Below are 27929 nucleotides of genomic sequence, written 5' to 3' on the forward strand. Positions count from 1 at the left end.
TTTTCGCTTGTAAAAATAATGAACATGTGTCCCAAATCCATAAAAGACTGGATTTTCCAAATCTTAGTCTGGCTGGAGATTTTTGTAAACATTTTGATACAAAAATCTCCAGCCAGACTGAGATTTGGAACCTCCAGCATGTCGTAATACATGAAGAAATTTCAGTTTTTCATTAGAATGCTGTATTTCAATGAATCAGATTAGAAATCTTACTTTCCCTTTCCTTTAACACCTCAAACAGCTCTAAGTTTGACAAATCTGAAATTGAATAAAAAATTTGGTTTTGCTTCATTGTGCCATAAGTTTGCTTTGAATACATTTTAAATGTACACGTTAGGTAGGAGTCTGATCACCTGTTCGGTGATATTTTATAAACCGGTCCTCACATTTCCAAGTATGAAAACAACATCCTGCAATTTGCAAGTTCTTAAAGCACTGTATAATAAAATCAAAATCAAAATCAGGTTTATTCACCAAGTGAGTTGACAAACTACAAAGAATTTGGTTCCAGCTGACTCTCAAATATACAGACATAAATAACACTACACATTTAGCTTGGACTATACAAGGCAGAAAGGACAAAAACAGACTATAAAACACAATATAGACATTACGAGTATTAAATAGGGATACAGATTATATGACATCAGTAATGTACATAAAGTGTGAGAGTGCATGGTATTGCAAATAACAGTATTGTGCAACAGCTATGATAAAAAGTTACTTTAGAACTTTTGGGCAATATACAGCAGCAATAGTGTGTGTATCATATACGGATGATGTGATGGCAGTTACTGCTACTATTATTAGTAATACTACTATTAATCCCACTGATGTCATATTTATGGCATTGGGAAAACATCCTTATCCAGAAAGTGATTTGAATTCTCCATCAAAAAATACTTAGAAAGAGACTTTTTTAAAAAGGGGAAGTGATAATTTAAGAATCATTGAAAGATCTTTTGACTACTGCCAGAGACTCAACAAAGAAAAGTCTTGAAAAGATCTAAATTGTACCCTGAAAGATAGTGGGACCAGTTGAGAAGTGGTAGGGAACCAGTGCAGTGCTGGGAGAGATGTTTTACTAATAAATGGGGAAGTGGTAGCTCAGTGGTTAAGGCTCTGGGTTACTGATTGGAAGGTTGGGGATTCAAGCCCTGGTATGGCCACGCTGTCACTCTTGGGGCTCTTGAGCAAAGCCATTAACCCTATAAACAAACAAGCAGAAAAATAAATAAATCTAATTTCATTATATATATATTTTTACAATAAAATCCAAATAACAAAATTTGATTTTTTTTATATAAATAATAATAAATACCCATATCTGCTTCTAAGTCATTATCATAAAAGTTTATTATTATTATTATTATTATTATTATTATTATTATTACTGCTACTATTTAAAACCAAACAAACAAAAATAAATAAATAAGCAAGCAAACAAATAAATAAATCTAGTCCCACCCAATTATATATTTATTTACTATCTAATCCAAAAAAACAAATTCGATTTTGTATTTAAAATAAATAGCTAGGATGGGACTTCCCCGTTTATGCCCCTGATTCATGCACTTGTTCTTAGCCAGGTGAAGGCATTACCTGAATGGAGGGATTCAAGTGAAACCCCCCTACACACAGCTTCAAAATGTGGAGGAGTATTTTTGAGCTTACTCATATGTGTATAATGTACAGGCAAGTCCCACTCTATTTATTTTTCCCCTTTTATGGAACATATGAGTTTGAAATTAAATGTATGCTAGAAAATCTGAATAGATAAAGAGTTTTTTTAACTCTGTTTCTAGAGTAGTACACAACTGCAGCATTCGATCCAGTGTTCAGTGTGACTGCAATGTAACACTTCCTGAGCTGGAGTTTCCCCGTATTCTCACACTTCACACAGACCACTCATAGTGGATTTCCACTCACATCTTTTTTTTTTTGAAAGATGTTCATTGCATTTTTTGATCAAAATAACATTGCCTTGTGCAATTCTTTTTGTAGTAAGGAATTTCTCAAGCCATGTCATGTATTAACCCCATTTTTTTAGTTAATCTAATACTATCTTCATGGCCCAATACAAACTTCGTCTGACCAGGTGAGTGACCAGGTGGGTGTGGTTTATTAGTGGATGTCTCCGCCCAAATCTACAGAGCACGAGGGCTCACTGAAAACAGTTTGGTGAGGATGAAAATATATTCGACAGTCGTTACACTCATTTAACAGATCTCGGCCAGATTTAACACCTATTGAAAAATGATGTAGTGAAGTGTTAGACGGCGCTTCTCACCTCCATCATCAAAATACCAAATGAGGTAACGTTTTTTAGAGTAGCATGTTGTGAACAGCAAATCATTGGTATTATCAAGGACACCTATCATCGCCACAATGGACTGTTGTTGGTATGCCTACGATCATGAAGCCACAAAATGTCACAAAAAACATCACCGTTGAACAAAAAAAAAACAAATACAGCTTTTTGTTGTACTTTTTCTGTTATAATCTGTTGAAATAAATAAACAATTCATCATTATTTGTTATTTCTACAATTTCTATAATAATTTGCAATTTGCACATTATTGGCATTTGCACATCTACATCTACTGTATATAAAAGTTTGTGGACACTCAACTGCATATTTATGGACCAGCCATACAGGTATGTAGTTTTTTCCCAAACTGTAACCACAAGGTTGGAGGCATGCAATCATTAAGGAAGTCTTTAGATGCAGAAGCATAAAATTCTCCATTAACTTCAACTACGAGACCCAAACCTGTTCCAGCTATAACAATTTGGAACAATATAGAACTTTGACTGCACCCCAGGCTTCCTCACCTAACCTACATCAGTACCTGACTTTACTAACACCCTTGTGGCTGAATGAGCACAAATCTCCACAAGTACACTCTGAAATCTAGTGGAACATCTTTCCATTGGAGTGGAGTGGAGGTTATTATAAGAGCAAATGGCGACTAAATGTGAAATGGGATGTTAAATGGCATAAATGAATCTTACAGTCAGGTACCACATACATATTGTGGTATCTATTAGATTGGCAAACGATTTGCAATTTATTGATACTCAAGGAAACTCAACATTTGAATTTTTGTTTTATAGACACTTTTCAAATATTCATAACAGAATTATGGGATTGCCTTTTTAATAAATGATACATGCAGCACTCCTGTAAACGTGTCCAATATAAAGATATTAAGAACATCGCTGTCATTTGGAATTTAACTAGAAGTGGCAATGTTTGTTTATGTTAATTCTGACAATATTGTGTGTGTGTGAGTGTGTTAAATATTGCTAAGGACGCTAATACATAAATGAGAATCCCTTGAGGCTTAGTAATGGGTCCATTGGTAATTTTAATCTCGGAAAAAAAAGTGATTAGCTGCGACTAATCAGCTGTTAGTATCTCTCTCTACAGGGATAATCCCCGTCTTTGCATTTGCCTTTTGGAAATGAATAAACTCCTGCATCTCCGCCTGTCCAGAAAACGTCCATCATTTTTTCAGATTGTGAAATGTTACTGTTAGTTTAAGTGTAACCTCAGGCATTTATTATTCTGTCAATCAAAAGCTTCCCAATGTGGAGCCTTTGGTGTTAACTCTCCAGCTCTTATACATGTAATCAATCATATGCAATGTATCTGTGTCTTACCTTGGATGAAAAATAATCTGTTTTAAACAATTGCGGTATATGGACAAAACTATGTGGACACAGAAACATCACACTCACTGAAAATCTCATTTGATATTTAGTTACCCTTTCGGTGGAATAATATGCCCACTCTTATAGGAAGGCTTTCTACTAGATTTTGTAGCAGGGCTGGGGGTATTTGTGATCAATCAGCTACAAGGACATTTGAGGTGCACATGGTGTTCCAGTCCGGTCCAAAGGTGTTTATTGGAGGGCTCTATGCAGGACACTTCAATTTTTCCACTACAACCTAAGCACTCAGTATCTTTATGGTTCTTGCTTGTCAGGGCATTGTCAGCATTGTCATGCTGGAACCAATTTAGGCGTCTTAGTTCCAGTAAAAAGAAATTGTAATACAATACAAAGACATTCAAACGTATTCTGTGCTTCTAACAGTTTGCTGAAGAACTATATGAGGCTGTGATGGTCAGGTATCCAAAAACCTTTGATCATACAGTGTATATAAGTATATACTGTATATTGTATAACATTTACAATATTGTATGTGGAGATTGTTGAGGACTATATATGGATGTGATGGTCAGGTATCTGGCCAAACTGTGTAGTGGTTGCTCAGTGGTTAAGATGTTAGACTACTAACCAGGAGGTAATGAGTTCAAATCGCAGTAACACCAAGCTGCCAATGCCGGGCCCTTGAGCAAGGCCATTATTCATCAAATACTAGTTGTAGAAATGAGACCAATGTAAGTTGCTTTGCTAAAATGGTGTAAATTTGTACATAAGTTGTAACAGGAAGCTCCTTTGAGAAGTCACGTGTCCATGTTTGGTTTTAATTTTCTAATGCAGCAGGGTCAATGACATCATGTGACCCAGTAATCCCAGTAATCATCTCTCGCCATACAACACACTAATTAGCAACTACGTTTACATGTATGACCTCCAGATCCAGAGACCAAAGTCTTAAATACCACTGAACTATATATATATATAAAATGCAATTAATGCAAATATAATTGTGTGTGTGTGTGCGCATTAGTCACGATTCTCAAATAGTAATACGTTAATTTTCTACTTGACGCGCATTAGCAAAGCATCGCAAAATCTCTGTAGGTTAGAAAACAGAATTGAGTAGTTCATCTCCTCTGGTCTAAATCGTTCGTTCTTTTGTCACATGACTCAAAAAAACACCAACACACAATTGTTTGGGTCCGAATCTTGACATTATTGTCACAATAATTATGGGAGTCACGTGACAAAAGAACTAAAGACACGGAACAGAAAATATGAGACGTGAGCTACTCATTCAGTTTATCATAATTTGTCCTTAGATGCACTGTTTATATTTTCATCATTGGAATCATAGTCAAAGTTTGTATGTAGATGTTTTGGGGGATCTGTTTATTGAACATTTTATTTCTAATCAAAGGAACGAAATAAACTAAATGACTGAAAAAAGTTCATTTGATGAACGAGATTCTAAAAATCGAGTCATTAAAAATGATCCGTTCTTTACATCACTATTGTGTGGAAAATTTCTAAATTATCTAAATTTTCTAAATTTTGAAATTTCTAAAGGAAAAAAGGCGGCGCTCCTTAGTGACGTCACACTCCCGCGTCACGGTGAACCCGGAAGTAAAGATGGCGACTGCCTACGAGAGGTTTAATCTGTAAGTTGCGACTTATTTCTTACTTGTAAAGTCCAAATGTGTGTCCGAATTATCTGTAGTCATTTCTTTACACAAATCCGGCGCATGTTTTCTTTCTATACCGGAAGCGTTTCGATGTGTTTTTGCGCTTTAAAGCAGGCGCTGCGTTTCAGGTCCCTGGATAAGTGCTGAGCTATTCAAAATCCCTGGCTGGTGCTTTGACAGCTCGAATGTCGTCCAGATGCAGAGTCTTTACAGCTGTGTGAGACTAAAAACATGATGACAATCTGATAAGGGGTTTTCTTGCTCTTTTGGTTGTCATCTAGTCAACACCTGATGTCCTCGATCAGTTCAAATGAACTTCTGATCTTAAATAAAAATCCACACATCCTGTGTGACTGATCACTTTGACTACGTATTTACTCACTGACTCATTTATACACATTTATTTCCCAGTCTTGTTGTAAATGTACAGATGTTACACTTGTTTGCCATTGAAAAATCTTGAGGAACAGCTTTACACATTCTGGGCATGTGGACTGTTCATTTCTCCAAACATTCATCTGAAATACTTTTCCTCTTGTAAAACTTGACAAAGATGTTCTTCACTAGCTGGAGATTAGACTGGGCAGGTCATTCCATGATGGAGGACACTCCAGATAACTCAGACGTACGCTTCAGCTCATTGTCTTGTTGTATGGTGGATTCAGATTCAATGAGCCAAAATCCAGATGGAATTGAATGGTGTTGAAGTGTGGAATGGTTGCCATGTTGGTTCCTTTCACCTGGAATAAGGCCCCAACCTTCCCTGCTAAAACCTAGCTTACACGTCAGTGTTTGACTTAGGGTGCAAGAAGGTCTGATAGCATCTACTCTCCTGTTCTTTTCTTCTCAAATGTCAAATTTGGAATCATCTCTCACACACACACACACACACACACACACACGTACTGTGCTATAAAGTCCTTTATTTATAAATAACAGACTGTGGTTGTTGACAGAAAGACTGACATCATTTTCTTTTCCAGTAAGGAATGCAGTATTGATTCCAAAGTCCCACATCGTATCTTTATCAGGTTTTTGATCGCGTCAGCCATTTTGAATAAGTTCAGGTGCGAGTGCGTTAAAATAAAACGGATTAGTGGGAACTATGTGGTTAAGGAGATTGGACTAAGAATAGGAAGGTCATGAGTTCAAATCCCAGCACCACCAACTTGCCAACGATGGGGCCCCTGAGCAAGGCCCTTACCTCCTCGGTTGTATAAATGTGATCATCATAATTCTCTTGAAGCTTTTACCTAATGCCTAAATAAAAAGCAGTACTTTCAAACCTGTTGTTGTTTATTTGCAGTCCTCAAACAGTAGCTCTTTGTCTGACTGCTTTGTAAGCTTGTGGCTGATCTCCAGGGTCATCATTACAGAGAAAAGTCTTAAAAAATAAGCGATGGCCTACGTTTTTATGTGTGTTGCCCGATGTTTCATGCTTACACTGCTATTTGTGGTTTAAGTGCATATGAAACTTATTGCTCAGCAATCTGTGCAAGGATTCTCTGCCTTCTTTATATGCTGCTACAGAAACCGCAGTCCTGTTCTCTGTGCTCTGAAAGACGTCTAGGAGTAGCTGCTGAATCAGTCAATGTTTTACCTTAAAAAAAGAAAAAAACGCCATCAGTACACAACAAAAGTCTGAGGGGGAAAAAAAGAGCTCAGTGTTGCATAATTTCCTGCCTCATAAAAACATGCATTCATTTCTTCAAGCTGTTTCTTTTTTGAACACAGGAACATAAATTAGATTTTTAAAACGCTATCTGCTTTAACGTCCTCTGAGATACACGGGATAGACTCCAGACTGACCTTTCTTCCAATTTCCCTTTTGTGTGTGTGTGTGTGTGTGTGTGTGTGTGTGTGTGTGTGTGTGTGTGTGTCCAGGCACGTGACTCTTGAGAAGTTTTACATCGAGGCCTGTGACGATGGCGCGAACGACGTCCTGGTCATCGACAGGGTTTCCATGGAGATGACTCTCACAGGTAAGACGTCTGGATGAACAGGAAACGTAAAGAGGGAACAGAAAAAGAGAAAAGGATCTCGCACATCTGTTTGTGTGCAGTGAAAATGCAGTGTGATGAAACCAAAAAAACAAGCAGAGGACAAAAAAAAGAAAAAAAAAAATTCTGTTTGGAAAAAGTTTTACAGTTTTGCAATTTGATAAATTCGATCTCCTTTTTTTTCCCCCCTCCTTATTAATCTACACTCAATTCCCCATTATGACAAAGTGAAAACAGGATTCTAGAAATGTCTGTACATTTTTCAAAATGAACAAACTCGCATATACATAAACAATCAGTTTTTACAACACTTCAAATAGAGCTCAGAATCCCTTGATGGTTGCTGAGAAGTTTCTACACCTTGATTGGAGTTTACCTGGGGAATAGTTTTTTTGATTGGATATAATTTTGAAAAGCACACACCTCTCTATAGAAGCCTCACGGCTAAACGTGCACAAAAACAAGCCATGTGGTCAAAGGAACTGTCTGGAGATCCCAAAGGATTGTTGCGAAGTTCTGGGGAAGGCTACAAAACACTGTGTGCTTCTATAATTCTCAAATGGAAGAAGTGTGGGACAAACAGGACTCTTCCAAGAGCTGGTCACCCGACCAACCTGAACAATCTGTTAGTAAGAGAGGTGACCAAGAAGCCGATAGTCAATCTGACTGAGCTGTATGGAGATCCTGTATGGAGATGGGACAAAAGTTTTAGAAGGACAACCATTACTGCAGCGTTTCTGGGCTTTATGGCAGAGCTGCTAGAACGAAGGCTCTCCTCAATGCAAAACCAATTGAAGCCTGCTTGGAGTTTACCAACACAGTCTAAGAGCAGGCTTCCATGGGTTTTACATTGTGAAAAGACTTCCATCTAGACACTCTGAAGGCGGTTTGAATACTTTTTCGAATATACTGAATGTATTGACTTAAAAATTGAATTCTCCCATGAAGACCACTTCCAACCAGGCTTCTCCAGACAGTAAATGGACGTACCTGCCTCTCAATGTTTTCAGCCATGTTCTTTGCTGATGGCACATATGACGTGTCTCTTATCTGCTGCATTAAGTTTCCTTGTCCGACCGCTGAGTCTACGGTTCTTAACATCGCCTGTTTCTTTGTGCAGCGCATCTCTTTTTTTCCTTGTTATTAATAAACAGAAACACAGTACAATAACACCTATATTATTATGGTTTAGCTCCAATAAGTCCAATAATCATTTCATAATATATCTGAAAATCAAAGAAACAAAAGCATAAAACAAAAACAAATAATTAACAGTAAATAAATACAAATAAAATAAGCTCTTTGAATTCATACATACATACATATACAGTACAGACCAAAAGTTTGGACACACCTTCTCATTTAAAGAGTTTTTTTTATTTTCATGACTATAAAAATTGTAGATTCACACTGAAGGCATCAAAACTATGAATTAACACGTGGAATTATATATGGAATTATATACATAACAAAAAAGTGTGAAACAACTGAAAAATGTCATATTCTAGGTTCTTTAAAGTAGCCACCTTTTGCTTTGATTACTGCTTTGCACACTCTTGGCATTCTCTTGATGAGCTTCAAGAGGTAGTCACCTGAAATGGTCTTCCAACAGTCTTGAAGGAGTTCCCAGAGATGCTTGGCACTTGTTGGCCCTTTTGCCTTCACTCTGCGGTCCAGCTCACCCCTAAACCATCTCGATTGGGTTCAGGTCCGGTGACTGTGGAGGCCAGGTCATCTGGCGCAGCACCCCATCACTCTCCTTCTTGGTCAAATAGCCCTTGATGCCTTCAGTGTGACTCTACAATTTTCATAGTCATGAAAATAAAGAAAACTCTTTGAATGAGAAAGTGTGTCCAAACTTTTGGTCTGTACTGTGTATATATATATATATATATATATATATATATATATATATATATATATATAAATGATATTATATCTGAATCTTATTCTCATACCTTTAGTTATACTAATTACTTCTTTATATAAATTTTATTTATTTACTTATTATTTATCCTTATATTCTATTTTTATTTTTATTTTTTCACGTTTACAAGTTGGACAGTCGTAAAAAGCGTTTCACTGCACGTCGTACTCTGCATGAAAGTGACCAATAAAATTAGAATTGGAATTTAAATTTGAATTAGAATTTAAATCTGAAACCTCTTGACACAGCTCTTTGCCCCTCCGCCCGACCAACAGCTCATCTTGAAACCTCAGTCTTCCTTGAAATCTTTTCCTGTAGAAGAGAACTTGCTGATTCAGTAGAACTACGAATAACCCATGACATGAAACCGTCTCCCCCAGCTTCACTTTTGGAGCAGTGTTTGGCTGTTCCTTACCCAGTTTGAAGCCTCCTACACAGCTGTTTCTGTTTCAGTTAACCACTGGGTTTATATGAAACATGTAAAATGATTAGCACCTGCTGGGTAGAATTGGTAGATCCTACACCTGACTCTGACCCTAGAGAATCCCTGACATTGGTTAAGTGTACAAAGTGTGCAAAAGTAAGATTTGAAAGGCACATAGTAGTCATAACAAATATGGATTACATTTTAATTTTTATTCTGTTTATGACAGATACATAGATAATTTAAAAAAACACCTTATGACCGAAGACCATTAAATAACGTATACATTACTAAAATAAGTGTCTTTTATAGTTTCAAATCAAGTTGTCTACACTAGACTCTGATGGGTGAAGCTCCACCCTTATCTCACTCATATCAGGTTCCTTTGTCTATTAAACACATCTTGTTTATTGTTTTTTTACGATATTGCTAGAAAACGCTTTTATTCAGAAATGTTCATAAGGGATCTTTTATATTGTATCACCTGAATGCATTTTAAGTTTTCTGTAATGTAATGCTGAGATGTTCATTGGGAGTGACGAGGATGGAAGGATTGGAAACGAGTTTATTAGAGGGACAGCGCATGTAGGACGTTTTGGAGACAAGGTAGGGGAGGTGAGATTGAGATATTTTGGACATGTGCAGAGGAGGGACATGGGGTATATCAGTAGGAGATCGCTGAGGATGGAGCCACCAGGAATGAGGAAAAAAGGAAAGCCAAGGAGGAGGTTTATGGATGTGGTGAAGGAAGACATGCAGGTAGTTGGTGTGAAAGAGACAGATGTAGAGGACAGGGGGTATGGAGATGGATGAGCCGCTGTGGCGCCCCCTAATGGAAGAAGCCGAATGAAGAAATCATGTAAAGCTGGAATGATTTAATGATGATTTTGTGTCTGCTATGTATATAGCTCTGCTGCTAACATGGCGTTAAAACTTAATAAACAAACGTAACTGCTGTAACATAAGTAATGATGTTTTAATTAAAATATAACTATAAATGGATAAAATGTGCATTAATACAAAAAAATCCAATGAAGGTCTGAGGAATAAAACAGTAACTCTGCATATCACATTGCTTTTATTTAATTCTTGTATAATCTGTTCTGGGTTGCAGATTGGTTGTATGTTAACACGTGTTTTGTTTTTTTGTTTTTAAAGATGGTATGAAAATCCCACCATCAGGCATCACCAGACCCATCTGTGGAATCATGGGAACTATACGTCTTGTGGCCGGTAGGTCACACACTTCAGACGAGTGAAGAACCGTCACACACGTGGGCATGACACACATCCAATCTGCATGACGTACACCTTTAAACCGAAGTAGACTTTCACACAAGCAAACCCTTGTGGAACAACAGACTAAAGTTTATAAGGTTAAGGTGCATTAGTGTCGGATCCCTGTTGAGGTTCAGTGGATCGATTAGATTGCTTCGGTTTCTCTCCAAGAGTGAACTTTTTCAAATCAGAATACAGTAATCCACCGTTTATGGCGCCCGTGATAAACACAAAAACGCAATAAACGGACGCCACCCTGAAAACGCTATTTTATGTATACAGTACTGTACTGTATTAACATTTTCCTTTATTTTATAATTAATAATTATATTTTTATGAATAAATGTCGTTATCTAAACATAAAACTCCATAAAAACTCCCTAAAAGTGTTTTGGTCTATCGTGCTCTCCACGAGAGACCGGGAAAATCAGCCAAACTAGTTAGTTATGTGGCAAATGCAATTCCGCAATAAACCAGAGGGGGCGCCAGATTTGAACCTCGGTAAGGTACTGTATTTTATTGATGCCATAGGGAAATTATTTGGTTGCAGTTGCTCACAGTAAAAAATAAAATTATAAATAAATAAAAATATAAATAAATATACATGTAAAGTTAGATATTTAGTCAAATGAAATAGCAGCAGTGAAAAAACCTGAGATTATTGCACATAACTACCCAGGAGAAACAATAGATCTACGATTACATTGTAGTCATCCTTATCTAAAATATTTAAGTTTTCTTAAAATCTATTTTTTAGATTATTGTTGGTATTGTTTGCCTTGTCTTATTGAGAAACAGCTTTATAGCAGGCCACTCAAGAGCTTTCACTCCAAACCATGTGAAGCATATCTTCATGGATCTGGCTTTGTGCACATGGGCGTTGTTATGTTTGAACAGGTTTGGGTCTCCTACTTCAAATGAAGAAAACATGCTACTGCATACAAAGATGTCCTACACAAGTGTGTGCCTCCAACTTTGTGGTAAAAGTTTGAGGAAGAATCACAATTGACTGGAAAAGTCCAATATTCCAGTAATTATTTAGATATAGTGTACATACAACACCACAATGTTCTCAATACATAAAGCCAATAGCAAAAATGTAAACAAAACAAAATGAGATTTACAGAAAAGTCTCCAAGTTTTTGTGTCAGGAGATTGTGACAGTGCTGCATTCATTCAGCAAATCTGGTCTGATTTATGCATCATAATGACCGATTGCTAATCGGATAAACAGGAAACAGAAAGAGAAAAGCTGAAAACTGAATATTACAAATAGGTTCCTGACAGGAAGTAGACTTTTTGAGAGCTCTTATAAGCCAATGGAATGAATGGAAAAGGTGAGAGAAAGATAATAAATAAATTGAAAAAGATACCATCTAAACATGACAATAAATAAGTGTCATTGAGGCATAAAATGTTATGAATTAATTCAAACCAGGAAGGTTAGGTTATGAGCACTGGGAATGCTGTCAGAATGGGAAGAATGACATGCGCTGTTTCTCTCTCTCTCTCTCTCTCTCTTCTGTTAATCACAGTGACTTTAGCCAATCACTGGTGTCTCTGAGCTCATGTATGTAGAAGAAAGCTGATGGCACTTTGCACTGAATGTGACTCAGCAGCATGAAACCATGCTGGCGGTTTGCTTCACGTGACTCAGAGGAAAAAACTTTGTTACTCTTCTCTCTCCTTGTTTGTTATCTGCGATAAAGAGCTGCCAGGTGTCAAATTGGAGATAAAACAAGTAGGCGGGAGAATAGTGACCTCGAATTCTTCATATAATCTCATCATATCACCCACCTGTATTATGGGTTTCTGCTTACAGGAATGTACCTCATCGTCATCACCAGGAAGAAGAAAGTAGGTGACCTGTTCGGTCACACGGTGTGGAAGGCGGTGGAGTTCGACCTCATACCCTACAAGAAGACCATTTTACACCTCACAGAAAACCAGGTGACCAGCTTCACCTTTTCCTACTGAATTATTCAGGTGCAGACATGAGTGAGTGTCTCACAGCTTCATGATCACGTAGACACTGACTCAGCTGAAGGGCTTTTTCATTTCTAGATAAATATCACGAGTGATTCTGGAGCCTGTGAGGAAATGAGGAAGATGAGGATGAAGCTATCTGATTGCATGGCACCATGCATTATTTATTTATCAGTGCTAACGCCGCTTTTAAAGGAGCCGTTGTTTTTTTCTTTTCCATTTAACATGTAATAGACACAAATTTCCCCACCTGTATTTTTAGCAATTATACCGATAACTAGGTTGAATTTTACTTGCCGGTAAACCGATTAATCATCAGGTAGTTTTTAAAATGGATACTGGATAAAAAGCACACATAACACCCCGATGTAAAATAGTACTTTACTTTATTTAAAGAAAATACAAAAATAAAGTACTGAATCATGAAAATCTGGTAAATGAAATACATATGATTGTGAATTATATTAATAAATTCTGAGGAAAATAATAAACATGCATTGAAACAAAAGTGACACTTTAAATAAATAAATGTGGTGTCAGTGATTCGCCTCTAGAGGCCACTCTTGTGCCGTATAATGCAACCCGGAAAAACTATCGCTATGGATCTCTGCTGATTGGCAATTGTTCCAATAATCAACTATTGGTGCCGATTAGTTGGCATAACCTATGAATCCATCGACTTCTAGAGTTCAGTCAAACAAATCATGCTAAATATCTTTGTAGCATTCGAGCTACGAGGCTAATTTGCACAGCCTCCAGTTTAGCGTTTGATAACTTTGATCATCACACATTAACCTTGAAGTATTGATACTTTGCCCAAGCTGTGCTCGTGTAAACCTGAACTCCCGCATGTCTTTTGAGACCAGTGGTGGATCAACGGGTAAGGCTCTGGGTTACTAATTGGTAGGTCGGTGGTTTAAGCCACAGCATCTCCAAGCTGTCAGTGTCGGACCCTTGAGCAAGACACTTAACCCTTTCTGCTCCAAGGGTGCGGTATCATGGCAGACCCTGCACTCAGATCCCAACTTCCTAAGAAGCTGAGATATGCAAAGAAAGAATTTCACTGTGCTGTAGTGTACATACGACAAATAAAAGCCTCCTTTCCCTTCATCCCTTTTTTGCCTTTCACAAACAGATGCAGGACAACAAGACGTTCCTGTCCATGATCAACAATGTCCTGAACACGGACGGCTTCTACTTCTGCACCAACTACGACCTGACACACACACAGCAGCGTCTCGCCAACACCAGCCCCGACTTCCAGGAGATGAGTCTGCTCGAGAGAGTGAGACACACACACACACACACACACACACACACACACACACACACACAATGACAACAGTTTTTACAATTTTCGGCAGTAATTAGTGTAATATCTGGATTTACATTATTAACCTCGATATAGATAATATAATGATTATGTTTGAGTCGGTTGGTTGAAAGAGCGGAAATAAAACAAACACACACACACACACACACACACACACACACACACACAGACACACACGTCTCTCTCTCTCTCTCTCTCTCTCTCTCTCTCTCTTTCTTTCTCAGGTTAATGCATCTTAAGAATCCCAATGCCAGATGATTGATTTCGATTCATGTTTTCCCCTCTGATCCACCAAGATTTAAAAAACACAAAAGCGAATGAACAGAAATAACTTTAGTCGATATTTTCTGACAGGAAGTGAACTTCGTGGAAGTCCCCATTAGACAATGAAGTTAATGGAAATAGATAATAAAATCTGATGAAAGGTAATTAAGTAATAATGAAAAAATACCATACTAAACCATTTAAACATGGCTATAAAGTGTTATTAAGGCATGAAATATAAGTGCCTATAATATTAATACTAAGCAGAAGAAAAATATTCTAATATGCAAATGTGGTCCATGTAAAAAGTTTTGTTGTTCCACCCAGGGAATTGTTCTACTCTATATGTATGGAGCAGGGGGGGTTGAGTAGTGAAGAAAAGATGTTGTGGAGGTTATGAGGATCTCGAACAGAAGCCTCAACTTTTCTTTCAATCTTGGCAGAAGTCATGTCCAAAGAGAATTTGGACATGAGTGTATGGTGAGAAGCAAGGTCTGTGTCAAGCTGTGTTTCTTTTTTTTTTTTTTTTTCCCCACTTCCTCTCTGCTTAGTTCTTAGTTCTCACCGTTTGCTACGCAACGTTTTTGACAACCAAGAGGCAGGACAAGAAGTCTTCCAGTGTTTAGTAGACAGGGGGCAGAGGAGGTCCATGGTTGAGGAAAGAGAGGAGAGGAAAGCGTCCAAGGGTAGGGAGGAAAAGAAGTCAGGATCAGGAAAAGATCTAAGAGTATCGGAAGCAACATAGGAAAGAGAGATGGAGTGGAAGTTATGATGTGTAAAAGAGAAACAAGGTGATGATCTGAGATGTAAAGGTGGGTAGGGCAAGTGAAAAAAGAAAAGAAAAGTGTGACCATCGCTATAAAAACGCCACGTTTTAGCAGTTTGCTTGTCTAAATCCAAGAAGGAAAGACATCAGCAATAATGTTAGAGAAGCAGTTGCTGCTGTCCCACATCAAAGGGTTATAAGGCCATTTCCAAGCAATATATAGATCACATTAAGTGGTTAGTCAACAAGTGGGTAAGACAAATTTAATTTTATTATACACTCAGCACACTGAAACAACTTTCTAATAAATCGACCAAAACTGCCACAAGTGAAAGACGAAACTGACAATGCCCTTTTTTTATTATCTATTTTGGAGCTAAAATGAAAGGCAGTGTGGATAAACATTGGTAGAACGATTCCTCGTTAAAAAAAAAGCCACGATGTACATTTTGAAGAAAATCCCCCCAAAAAAACATTTCGTATCAATAAACCTTAAAAAACTCAAACAAATAAATAACTGCCGAAAGTCCACACCGCAGACTAAATGAAATCGGCTGAACTGTATAGCGCAACATCAATGCAACCCGAAAAACAATCAAAAACTAATTTGATTAAAAATAAAATTAGAACATATGTTTTTACAGAGTCTTACAGATATTGTTAAATATTTAAATCCCCGTCGCCAATATGCTCCCGTGTCGGTCACGGATCATGGAAAGTAAAACTACAATCTCTCACCAGGGGGTTGAGTTTATTCATGCAATATTTGTACTTTCCTTTCACATTTTTATTGAAAGCATTATCATAATTGGCTGTATATTAAATTAGTGGAGAAAACCAGTCAGAATCAGACATTGAACCCCCCATATAAGCAAAATGGACTGATCCTCTTTTCATAGCACTTCTGTGAAGATTCGACTACGAGATATAATTTTTGTTTTCATTGTTAACAGACAAAAATATATAGTATCGAAGAGATGAATAGTTTTTCGATTACTGCATGCTTTCCAGAGTGTAGCTCTTCGTTTGAAAGCAAAACAGCATAACGTAATGGTTATTATGGAGCTAATATTGTTTGGTTGCTGTCCGTGTGTGCACCCATCTTCCTTTATTTTTAGACTATTCTTGCTGACTTTTTTACAAATCCTTTCTTGCCTTTGTCCCCCATGCAAGATTCAATCTCAGCGATATTGTCAATATGTTAAATATAGGCGCATTGGGGGAGAACGTACAGTGGCTTAAAGATCACTGTGCTGAGTCACTGTCTGTCTTCAAGCTACGAGTGAAGAACTACTTTTTAAAAGTAAAGAAGAACTTTACTTTTGTTTTGTCTTTGTTTATATTTATTTATTCATTGATAGCATTTTGTACGATAAGGGGGTCTGCTAAAATGCCTTTCATTTAAATGTAATAAAATCTCTCGATTTATCCACTGATCATTTCGCTTGAAAAAAAAGAAATATTGCTAGTTTAATTTTAATGTTTATAAGCTCGATGGACTCGGGTTACTGTTTGTTCAGAGTCTCGCAAGTGCTCCATGTTTCCATGTGGGTTTCCTATTCATCTCGATTAGCATGAGATCAGCGTTGCATGCAGACTCAGATTAAGATGGCGACCATGCTGTGCGCTTTCGGTTTCAAACTCACAGGTTTTATGAGTATATTTGGGTCATCTGTATTTAAAAAAAAAAAAGGTGTAATATTACACAGTTGCTGCACATTTGTTGCACTGAATTATTTACAGTTAATAGTGAAGCCAACAATATGGCAGATCTGGAAATATAATTTGTATACTTTGTGAAACGGAAAATGTTTTCCCCAATATCGAGATTTGAAACCCAGACAATATTACAGCCAGTTGTGGATAAGGGTCCGAGGGTTGGAGGAATGGCTGCTCTCTCAAATCACAGGGACATCAGCCCATCATCATTATCTGAGAACTCATGTATGAGGAAGAGGGAAGACCCCAGGACACCCCCTCCCCCTCTCACCTGTTCAGATCAGTAGCTTGTTTACTTGAAGAAAAGCTGACAGGTTATTTGGCAGGAGACTAAAATTGGGAAGAAAATGGAAAGAAATTTTTTTTACGTTATGCATGTAGAACATTGCTTTTGTATATACAATATACGGGCAAAAGTATTGGGACATCTGACCTTTCCAGCCATGTGCAGTTCTTCTTCGAACTGTTACCACATAAATGGAGGTACAATTCTATAGAATATCTTTGGATGCAATTCCCTTCACTTGAACTAGGAGACCCAAACTTGTTCCAGCATGACAATGCCTTTGTGCACAAAGCCAGCTCCATGAAGATGCTTTAGATCAGTTGGAATGTAAGATCTTGAGTGGCCTGCTACAGAACTTTAAACCCTATCGAACACCTTTGGGAAGAATTAACACACCGAATGCACCCCAGGCCTCCTCACATCACCTACATCACTACCCGACTTTACTAACATTCTTGTGTCACAAGCACACGCTAAAATCCCCCTTTGAACGTTTTGTTGTTTGTGTTTATTTCTACATCTGTGTAACATCTTCATACACACTGTATAGCGGTGTATAACTGTATATAACTGTATATTGTCTGCTTTGTCTAACAGACCTGGAAGTGTTTGTGGTTATCAGGTGGTGAATGATCTAATAGAACCGTGTACTGTAGGTTTGTGGTTATCCGGTGGTTGACATGATCCGACTTGACCCCGCAACTTTTAACACTTAAAACACCAGCATCTCACCATTTCTCACCTTTTTCCTTATCTTTCACTATCTAGCGCTTTTTTCTTCTTCTTCTTCTCTTTGGTTTGCTACCCATCCTAAAATCTCTCCGACTCATTCCACATTCAGAGCCTGATCTGTATCTCTTCTTTACACACCCCCACACCCCCAGACACGTTCTTAACACTTGCGTTTGTTCTTTTTCTATCGCAGGCCGATCAGAGATTCGTGTGGAATGGAAACCTGTTGAGGGACTTTGCCGCACAACCCGAGGTACCGCTTTCGCAGCTTTTTTTTTTTTCTATAGATAATTAGGCTTTTGTGAATATGTAGGAGGAGTGATCTGGAAATACACTATATGGACAAAAGTATTGGGACACCTGACCTTTTCCATTCATATGAAGATCTTCAGTGGCCTGCTATAGAACTCCCTATTGAACCCCAGGCCTCCTCAACTCCCCTACATTAGTACTAACTTGTGTCTGAATGAGTGCAACATCTTTTCAGAAGAGTGGAGATTAAAATAAGACCAAATGGGGACTAATATGTGGAATGGGATATTTAAAAAGCACCTACGAATCTTATGGTCCGGTGTCCACATATTTTCTTGTCATATAGTGTATACAGGCTTTTTGCATAGGTCTGCGTAAAGTGCTCTAGTCTCAGCTGTAAATTTCCATTTTCACACAGAAACATGAGAAAGGTTTCAGTATAGAAAACTTTGTGGTTTCTTTTTAACATGACAAGAATTTATGAGAGAGAGATAGAGAGAGAAAAGAGATGCTAGAGATGGAACTGACTGTTTATAGCTGCTATAATGTAAGCAATAAAACCTCCAAGCTTGTTTCTTGGACATTCCACTGAATGTAACTTTAAACAAATACAAAATATATATGTATATATTTGAAGAAGTTTATAGCTGCATTACATCATGCCATTAGTGATTATTTTTGTCTAACATTCTGCTGAGTAAATAAAAGCTTCCTTATTAATGAGAGACAAGTGTTTTCTTTTCTTTTCTTGATTTCTTTGTTGATTTCTGTGTGGTTTTTTTTCTTCCAGCTCCACAAATTCACCTTTCCCGTCATCCATGGCTGTATCCTCTAATGGCACTATCATTACTGATCATACTGTATTTTAAGTCGTGTCTATTAGGGGTGTTACGGTACACATATTCGGTGCACACCTGTTCCCAATGCAATCCTTTTTACGTGCGGAACATAGTTACAATCTGAGTTCTCTCAGGAACTTATTAAATGGTGGACCTCAGGTTCTTTTAGGTGTTTAGTAAAACATACACAACACTGACAGGGGTTTAAACATAAACTAGAGTTAGCGCAGTGTCACCAAAATGTGGATTCTGTAGCGTTTTATGTCCAGCTTCAAGAATTTCTCTTGAAAGCAGAAAATCCTGACAATCCCACATATTGAGGGAATGAAAGAATGAAGGATGGAAGGAATGAACACATTTGTTAAAGTATGAAAAAAAAAGTGTCCGAAATTAATCTAATTAAAAATTAAACTGATCTAATCAGTTTAATTTGTGCCAACTTAATTATTTATTTGATTTAATCAATATAATAAAAACATTTACATATACATAACATATTGCATTAATTTAGATTTATTTGTTATTAATTTTATATATATATATATATATATATATATATATATATATATATATTTTTTTTTTTTTTTTTTTTTTTTTTTTTTAATAAAATATGATTTTATATCATTTAAAGCAGGTATTTTATTTAAAATTGTTTAAAAATTGTAAACTGTCACAAATGTTAGTAATAATAATTTATAATAAAAAAGATGACAAGCAATTTTATTTTTTGCATTTCTTCTCCTCCTGATCGTACCGGAATCGAACCCAACCGTGACTTAAAAACCGAGGTACGAACCGAACCGTGAATTTTGCGTACCGTTACACCCATAGTGTCTACCCTTAACTCCGCTCACCAGTTATCGTCATGAAGCCATGCTGCATTAATGGCAAGGTCTTCGAATGGATCCTGATCTCCCGGAGGAGCTGCTTCCGAGCCGGCGTTCGCTACTACGTTCGAGGTAATCAGCGTTCCCGAGACACATCGATACTCTTGCTTGATCGTTCAGAGCTCAGCATTTCAGCGTCGTTTAACCCTTTATTTTTCATTTCAGGGATCGACTCTGAAGGACACGCGGCAAACTTTGTCGAGACGGAGCAGCTAGTGCAGTATAATAACAGCAGAGCTTCCTTTGTGCAGGTCAGTCAAATTCAGGATGAAGCAGCGTTTATTATTCAGGTACAAACAAAAAGGGTTTTTTATGACAAAGGGAAAACACAGGAGATGTGGAGTTTGTCCCTGAAAGAATTGTTCTTTTTTTTTTCTAATAATTGAACCTATAATGAGCTGCCTGAGGAAACAACCTAAATCTTTAATGAGTTCATTTGTACTACCACAAAAACCTTAATGATTTTTTTTTTCTTTTTCAAAAGCGCTTTTTGAACTCCTCTAATCACCCAGAGGGATTTGTTGTGTTCAGCAATGTTTAGCGTTAAACTGCTGGGCTGTTGAATTCTCAATGCTGATTGGTCAGAAGTTGATTAGCTGTGGGACAAATCGCAGGTTTTTACTGTATTGCGAGGTTTGTTTGGCAACAGCGATACACAGAGACATGCATGAAGAAATTGTGAACGCGAAACTAATTGAGAGAGAGAGAGAGAGAGAGAACTTTCCACGAGGGGATTATTTTCTTTACTGCAGCAGCATTTTAATAAACAACACGAATTACAACACTCATACACTATATGGATTTCTGACTATAAAATTCGTTTGCACTTTTTGAACATCGCATTCCACATTTAGTCCCCATTTGCTGCCATAATGACCTGTTCTATGCAGATGTTCCACTAGATATTAGAATGGGCTTGTGGAGCTCTATAGCAGGAGATCTTCCACCCCAATCCATGTAAAGCATATCTTCATGGTGCTGGCTTTGTGCACTGGGGAATGGAACAGGTTCGGACGTCTTAGTTCAATTGAAGGGAGACTTTCATGCTACAGCACCCAAAGACATTCTGTAGAATGGTGTCCCTCCAACTTTGTGGTAAAAATGTGGAAGAAGAACCAAATATGGCTGGAAAAATTTGGTGTCCCAATACTTTTGCCCACATAATATAATTTGTAAACTAAATAAATTAAATTTTTTCACTGTGCATTTTAATGGTCAGAATACAAAGTGTCCAGAAAATGTGTAACTACGATTGGACAAAATGGTGTGTGTGTGAAGTGTGTGTGTGTGTTAATTCTCTACTTCTTTTTCACTCGTTCACCATTTTCTGTAACAGACACGAGGCTCCATGCCTTTCTTCTGGTCCCAGAGACCCAACCTGAAGTACAAGCCCAAGCCGCAGATCAGCAGCACCAGCCATCACGTAAGACCTCTAAGGATTTATAGTTTATACTATTGACTCAATTGACATTACGGTGAGTGAGAATTTCTCGCATGCTTCTCCTGTTCTAGTGTGTTTTTTTTCAAATACTACATCCACTTTTTTTCTATAAAAAGTTTCTCATATCCAAATGGATAAATAAAATGCAGCCAGATACCATAATAAGAAGGGTTCAGAGTTGCAGCCTGAGCAGGTGTTTGAACAACAGGGAAAATAGGGACATCAAGTAAGTCGGAGGCAACTGTCTCTCGTTTTCTCGCCGCCATTTCTCCTGCCGGTTCTGGAGTGTATTTTCTGGAAGAACTCGGTACTCTGTATCGATTCACTTGTATCCCTTAAGGTACATAGAGATTGTGTGTTTCCACTGATGAACAGTAAAGAAGTAAACCTAATTCTGTACTTAAGTAGCTTTTTCCTCATATTTGTTCTTTTACTCAAGTATTCGTGTTCGGGGAGACTTTTCCTTTAACGTCACTACATTTCAACGTGAAAAAACCTACTTTTTACTCGACTGCATTTTACTGCATTTTTGAGTACTTTTACTCAAGTTAAAGAGTAAATGGAGCATTTTTACTGTTACTGGAGTCATATTTTACCTACTGTATTTCTAATTTAACTCAAGCGCATGCTTTGTGTAATCGTCCACCACTGTGTGTTTCTAAAAGGCCGTGACACAAAACAGTGATCTATCAGTGTTGATCAGCTTGATATCTGTAGCTCAGGTCTACAGCGCCATCTGCTGGAGGGAAATTTACTCATGCCGCATGAAATCTGTTATTCATGAGGAAATCCGGAAAGTCTTAAAATCCCATGCATCCTAATGTTTCTTTCTTTTTTGTTGTCTTCATGATCACAGATTAATTTTCTCATGATCTCGACATCGGCTCTCAGCGCTGGCGCTCGTCCATGGTTATGGTTATTATCCATGATGCTGCCTCTAGAACATGCTCTTATGCCGAATACACAGAACAATTAAGTACTGATCACGAGAAAACAATGTTTGTCATGATAACGAGAAAATGAAGTCGTGATCATGGGAAAAATAGAAAGAACTAAATGTTATAAAACATGGCCTCTTAGGACTTCCACAAGGAAACACTTTGTCACAAATATTTTGTGTGTTTTCTTGTAGCTCGATGGATTCCAGAGGCATTTTGACTCCCAGGTCCTCATTTATGGGAAGCAAGTGATTCTGAATTTGGTAAATATTTGAAATATTATTTATATATCCCAAACAGTTGTGCTTTCAAATTTCAATAATAATAATGATTATTATTACTATTATTATTATTGTTATTGTTGTTATTTATTATTATTATTATTGTGCAGGTCAATCAGAAGGGTTCAGAGTTGCCACTTGAGCAGGCCTTTGCCAAACTGGCAAACAACATGGATAATGGAAGCATCAAGTAAAAACATTTTTCTTTCTCTTGCCATTTTCCCCCAGCAGTCCTGAATTGTGGCTTTTGCATGACTCTGCTTCCGTTCAATTAACTTTCATCCCTCAAGGTACATTGCCTTCGATTTCCATAAGGAGTGCAGTAAGATGAGATGGCACCGCCTGCAGATCCTGGTAGACACTGTGGCCGAGATGCAGGATGAATTCGGGTATCTCGTTTCTTTACGTTTTTGGTGTCATGCCACCAAGGAAGCACTTTTAACCCGCAGCTTTTCAGCCTGTTTAAAATTCCCTCGGTCTCTGCAGCTACTTCATGCTGAACTCGGACAAGAAGGTGGTGTTGGAGCAGAGCGGTACGTTCCGCAGTAACTGCATGGACTGCCTGGATCGTACCAATGTGATTCAGAGCCTTTTGGCCAGGCGTTCCCTGCAGAGCCAGCTTCAGGTGAGAGAAGTACAGAAGTGCCACATTGTTCATGGTATAAAGTTTTTATATATATATATATATATATATATATATATATATATATATATATATAAAATTTGCTCTTATAGTTCCCTCCACATTCAGTTACAAGGGTCTTAGCAGGAGTTAGAAGGTACTAATGTAGGTGTAGTTTTTTAGCTGAAATTTAAGTTAGTAAATGCTTTAGAAGTATTGTTTATTGTTAATTAAAAAATGTATTAGTAAATGTTGAAATTAAATACATTTTAATTAAATTTGTTAACTTTAGTTAATGCACTATGTACTAACATGAATGAAATACAGTGTGCAGTCTGTGTCAAAACAAACATCACGTGGCGTTAGCGAATCGCCTCCAGAGGCCACTCTCGTACTGTATAATAACAGCGGAGTTTCTCAGATGCTCCAGAAATAGATGCAACCCGGAAAAACTATCGGTTGCCAATTAATTGCCAAATCCGATGACTCGTTCGACCTCGACTGGAACACTTTGTTATTTTGTTTTAGAGGATGGGGGTCCTCCATGCCGGCCAGAAGATTGAAGAGCAAGCTGATTTTGAGAAGATCTACAAGAACGGTGTTTATACGTTTTTATCACAGTTTTATAATCCAAATAAATGGCTGATAGAAATCATAATCATTATAAGATTTTTTTTTTTTGCGCAGTAACAGAAATTGTAACAAATAAAGGTTTATCTTATCTTATAATTTATAATAACTTGTGGTAAATTAAAATACTCTTGCTTTGGCTAATCTGAGTTCTGTTTTTTTTGCCCCCAGCCTGGGCTGACAACGCTAATGCATGTGCTAAACAGTATGCAGGCACCGGAGCTCTAAAGACCGACTTCACCAGGTACATTTACAGTATAGTTCCTGTGGAAACACATGGATGGATGGATGGATGGATGGATGGATGGATGGATGGATGGATGGATTAACAAGTCACTGTACATGAATCTCATTCTTTATATAATCATATCTCAGCCAACACCTTTTGATCAAATGTATTTGTGATAGCATAAGCTATCTGTCTCCAAACTTTTTTCTCTTCACATAATGTTTCCTGTCTTTAACCAAGTAAATTATTACAAAAATAAACAATAAAAAAAAAGTACTGAATGATGAAAATGTGCTACAGGAAATAATAGGAATATATTTATTAATAAATATAATTATATGATTGAAACATTATAAATAATAAAAATAATAGAGCGCTCGTTGTGCAGAGCACAGTCTCGCATTTAAAAACAAACAGCACTTGACATCAGTGAGTCGCCACTAGAGGCCGCTCACGTAATTACAGCGGGCCGGAAAAACTATCGTTATTGATTTTTTCAGATATCCGTTAGTTCCAGCGATCAACTATTGGTGCCTCGACCTCGATTTATATCTACGGGAAATTTTAGTTTGATTATCAAATTTGATAATTTTATCATTTTAGTTTATTATTATTTATCATTTTAGTTTATTATTAAATACAGATACAGGCGTGAAAACATATTAAAAATTAAATTTTCTAAATATGTCTCTGGCATTGTTAAGATTGCCGTTCCAATAGTTTGGGGAGACCTGTGAGTGAAAACACAATTTCCTTTCCCTTTTTTTTCTCAGGACTGGGAAAAGGACTCACTGGGGTTTGCTGATGGACGGCTGGAACTCTATGATCCGTTATTATAAAAACAACTTCTCAGATGGCTTCAGACAGGTAAGTGCGACCGATTTGTCTTTCAGTCCTTCGTTCTTTTTAACGTCTTTGATGATTCAGTTTACGTTAATTTGCCGATTGTGTCAGGACTCCATTGACCTTTTCCTCGGCAACTATTCGGTGGATGAATCGGAGACCCTGACACCACTCCAAGTGCAGAAAGACTGGAAGTTTTTCACAGTCAGTACTTTTTTTAATATTAAATTTTAACTATTGACCAATAATGGAAACATTTGAGAGGGTTGAAAGTGCTTAAGGGATTTGTACATGACTGAGAGATGTTTTTTCTTGCTTCTGTAGTTACCCATCATCATGCTGGTGGCCTTCTCCATGTGTATCCTGTGCCTGCTGATGGCTGGTAGGAAAATAAAAATAATCCTTAAAACTATTATTAAGATATCAAAGGCTTCAGAATGAGTGGTTTTGAAGTAAAATGTCTGTAAAATGGAAGCTTGTGTGACGTTAACACTTCTCTTGGTGTACTCAGGTGACACTTACACAGAGACGCTGGCATACATGTTGTTCTGGGGCACAGCCAGCGCTCTCACGGCTGCCGTCATCCTCTTTAACGGGAAGGAATTTGTCGACGCACCCAAGCTGGTCCAGAAAGAGAAGATGGACTGAATGTCGATTTTGCACTCCTTATCTTTTTTTCCTTTTTTTTTTTTCCTTGATCATCTTTCTGGAGTCTGTACCAATCTGCTCTTGTGTGCCGTGTGTCTCTTTTATTACAGGATGTAACCTCATTAACCATTTGGGATAAGGGTCCAATGATATTTACACTGTGTTTCAGTTGCAGTTGTGTAACAGGTCCAAGTATCCACTGATGTAAGGAAAAAGTCAGTATGTCCAACAGAATTATTTGGGTATGGAGACTGCTACTATTTAAAGAATTTAGATCCAATGATTTGGATGGGAATTTGGAAAATGGCCCAAATTGTACTGTATGTAAACAGTAAGTCGTTTCTAAGAGAAGGTTTTAAACCCATATACAATTTTCTCGATTCATAAATTCCTGAGTACTATTTGGGTTTATGCGTTCCCGATCAGACCCAAAATATGAAAAACAATGGACAATAGCAGAACCTGTATATTGAAAGATTTCTTACAGCAGCGGACTCAGAGCTCTTCACTGGACCATTCGTTATAATTCACAGAGCAATATTGATGTTATCAAAGTTCTTTTTCCATTCCACTGTGCAAGAATTGTTCTAGATATACAGTTCACTCTCAGAAACAAAGGTATCACACTGTATTTTCCTTGTAATTCAAGTAATACCATGAAGGTTACACCCAACAGCCGGTTTAGCAAGAACACCTGTAGCTGTATGTTCATTCATGCAGGTATACAATCAGCCCAAAAAAAGACCTGGTAACGTATATATCCAGACATCACATCTCACTTTTTGCTTACTGTATACTTAGATTATTGGACTTCCTGACAGGAATTGGACCCTAATATGATTTTCTTTTGTTGTTTGCAAAGAGTAGTTATTTGGTTACCATAACCTTCCTATCAGCTTGGGCTCCATTTTCTTTCTTATGAGAGAAATCTGACTCGCAATATTCCGTAAACTCCTGTTCCTGAAGAACGCCTGGTACCAAAGTTTTCGAAATCCCCTGCCTTGTACGTGCATTAGTTATACGTGGCCTCGGAGTACATAACTGCATGAAGAACCAAGGTGTTCCTAATAAACTGGCCAGTCGGTGTATGTTTTTTACTCGAGGAACGTGTATGTAACGTTTATTTCCATCAGCTTCTCGTTGTGGCGGTCCTTTCTCTTCTAAAAGCTAGCAAGTAGGAACTAATCGGTACCTTTATTTCTGAAAGTGTACAGCCGTTCCATGTCTCTATTTTCTCTTGGGGAGGGGTACTAAGTGTACAGCGGCCAGGCAAGGTGCAGTTCAGTACCCTGTTCATGTTCAAATTTCTGTCAAACGATTCGCAATACACCGTAACACGCATTGTTTTACGTCTTTCCTGTTTTTTTTCGCTCTTCTTACATCATTCATGTCTTATTCAGTTCTCTGGTTATGGTTCTGGTGCATGGCATAAGCTACTAGGTTCTGGCAAAAGAAAAGGAAAAATAAAGCGTTTTTTTTTTTTTTTCTTTCACAAACAACGACTTGAGTTCGTTCCGTTTTCTCAGCACTTTACTGACGATTTCCGTTTATGGAACACGACACTAACAGATTTATGGCGCTTGAGCACATTCCCTATAAAAGGCTGCAGAGTTCCTAGAGTACAGAAGGTGATGGTGAAATTTAATCAATGAAGCAGAAGATTGTGCTTCATTTCGCTTCCTATTTAACAGAACGCTTTTGGTTTCATCGGAAATCTTTTTTTTTTTTTATTAATCCTTAAGGGCACTGATACTGAATGTATTTCTTTTTGGGATTTTGTCCAATTTGACTTGGTGTAATTAAGAAAAGATTTTCAAGCTTGCTGATTGGTTACATTGTAAAGCACACACAAACACACACACACTCACACCATAAGTCCTAAACTACCAATTGAAAACGTAACTCGCGTTTAAATTTTGAGCACAACTTTTGAGAAATCCTGGACGTCTGTCTAATTTCTAAACTGTACATTAGTATAATAAATGCATTTATAATCATTATGCATATATAATGACTCTATAGCTTGATCTTAGACTTCTTTGTTGGTGTCACTTGAGATTTGCAGCTAGAATACCTACATTCCCACTGTAATGAGTCTGAATATAGTATAATACGTTCACTGTATTTTTATTTATTTTTTTGATTTCTCGCTGTTCTGGAAAAAAAGACTGTACTGTTAATCCATTCCAAGAAATATGCCTCATTTATCAACTTTGTAATAAATTGACTGTTTACTGTGTGTGCAAA

The 27929-nt window shown here is 37.4% G+C and overlaps 1 protein-coding gene across 1 annotated transcript; it reads left to right on the forward strand.

Moving 5' to 3' along the window:
* Window positions 1–5258: 5258 nt before the first annotated feature.
* On the forward strand, window positions 5259–27929 carry sacm1la (SAC1 like phosphatidylinositide phosphatase a). The gene is made up of 20 exons (XM_046844235.1): window positions 5259–5333; window positions 7242–7339; window positions 10867–10941; window positions 12809–12936; window positions 14108–14257; window positions 18266–18325; window positions 19115–19148; window positions 20021–20122; window positions 20216–20301; window positions 21387–21473; window positions 22624–22692; window positions 22821–22900; window positions 23001–23099; window positions 23197–23335; window positions 23861–23930; window positions 24134–24206; window positions 24965–25058; window positions 25146–25238; window positions 25359–25416; window positions 25546–27929. The coding sequence occupies exons 1-20, from the start codon at window positions 5305–5307 to the stop codon at window positions 25680–25682; spliced, it is 1761 nt and encodes a 586-aa protein (XP_046700191.1). The 5' UTR covers window positions 5259–5304; the 3' UTR covers window positions 25683–27929.

The sequence above is a fragment of the Silurus meridionalis genome, chromosome 29 (genome assembly GCF_014805685.1).
Source record: "Silurus meridionalis isolate SWU-2019-XX chromosome 29, ASM1480568v1, whole genome shotgun sequence".
NCBI classification, from domain to species: Eukaryota; Metazoa; Chordata; class Actinopteri; order Siluriformes; family Siluridae; genus Silurus; species Silurus meridionalis.

Bases quoted from the DNA above. Each gene is read 5' to 3' on its own strand.
- sacm1la (XM_046844235.1), top strand. From the start codon at position 5,305: ATGGCGACTGCCTACGAGAGGTTTAATCT. The intron at 18,326-19,114 runs GTACCGCTTTCG...TTTTTCTTCCAG, and splicing joins ACTTTGCCGCACAACCCGAG to CTCCACAAATTCACCTTTCC. The intron at 25,239-25,358 runs GTCAGTACTTTT...TTGCTTCTGTAG, and splicing joins AAGACTGGAAGTTTTTCACA to TTACCCATCATCATGCTGGT.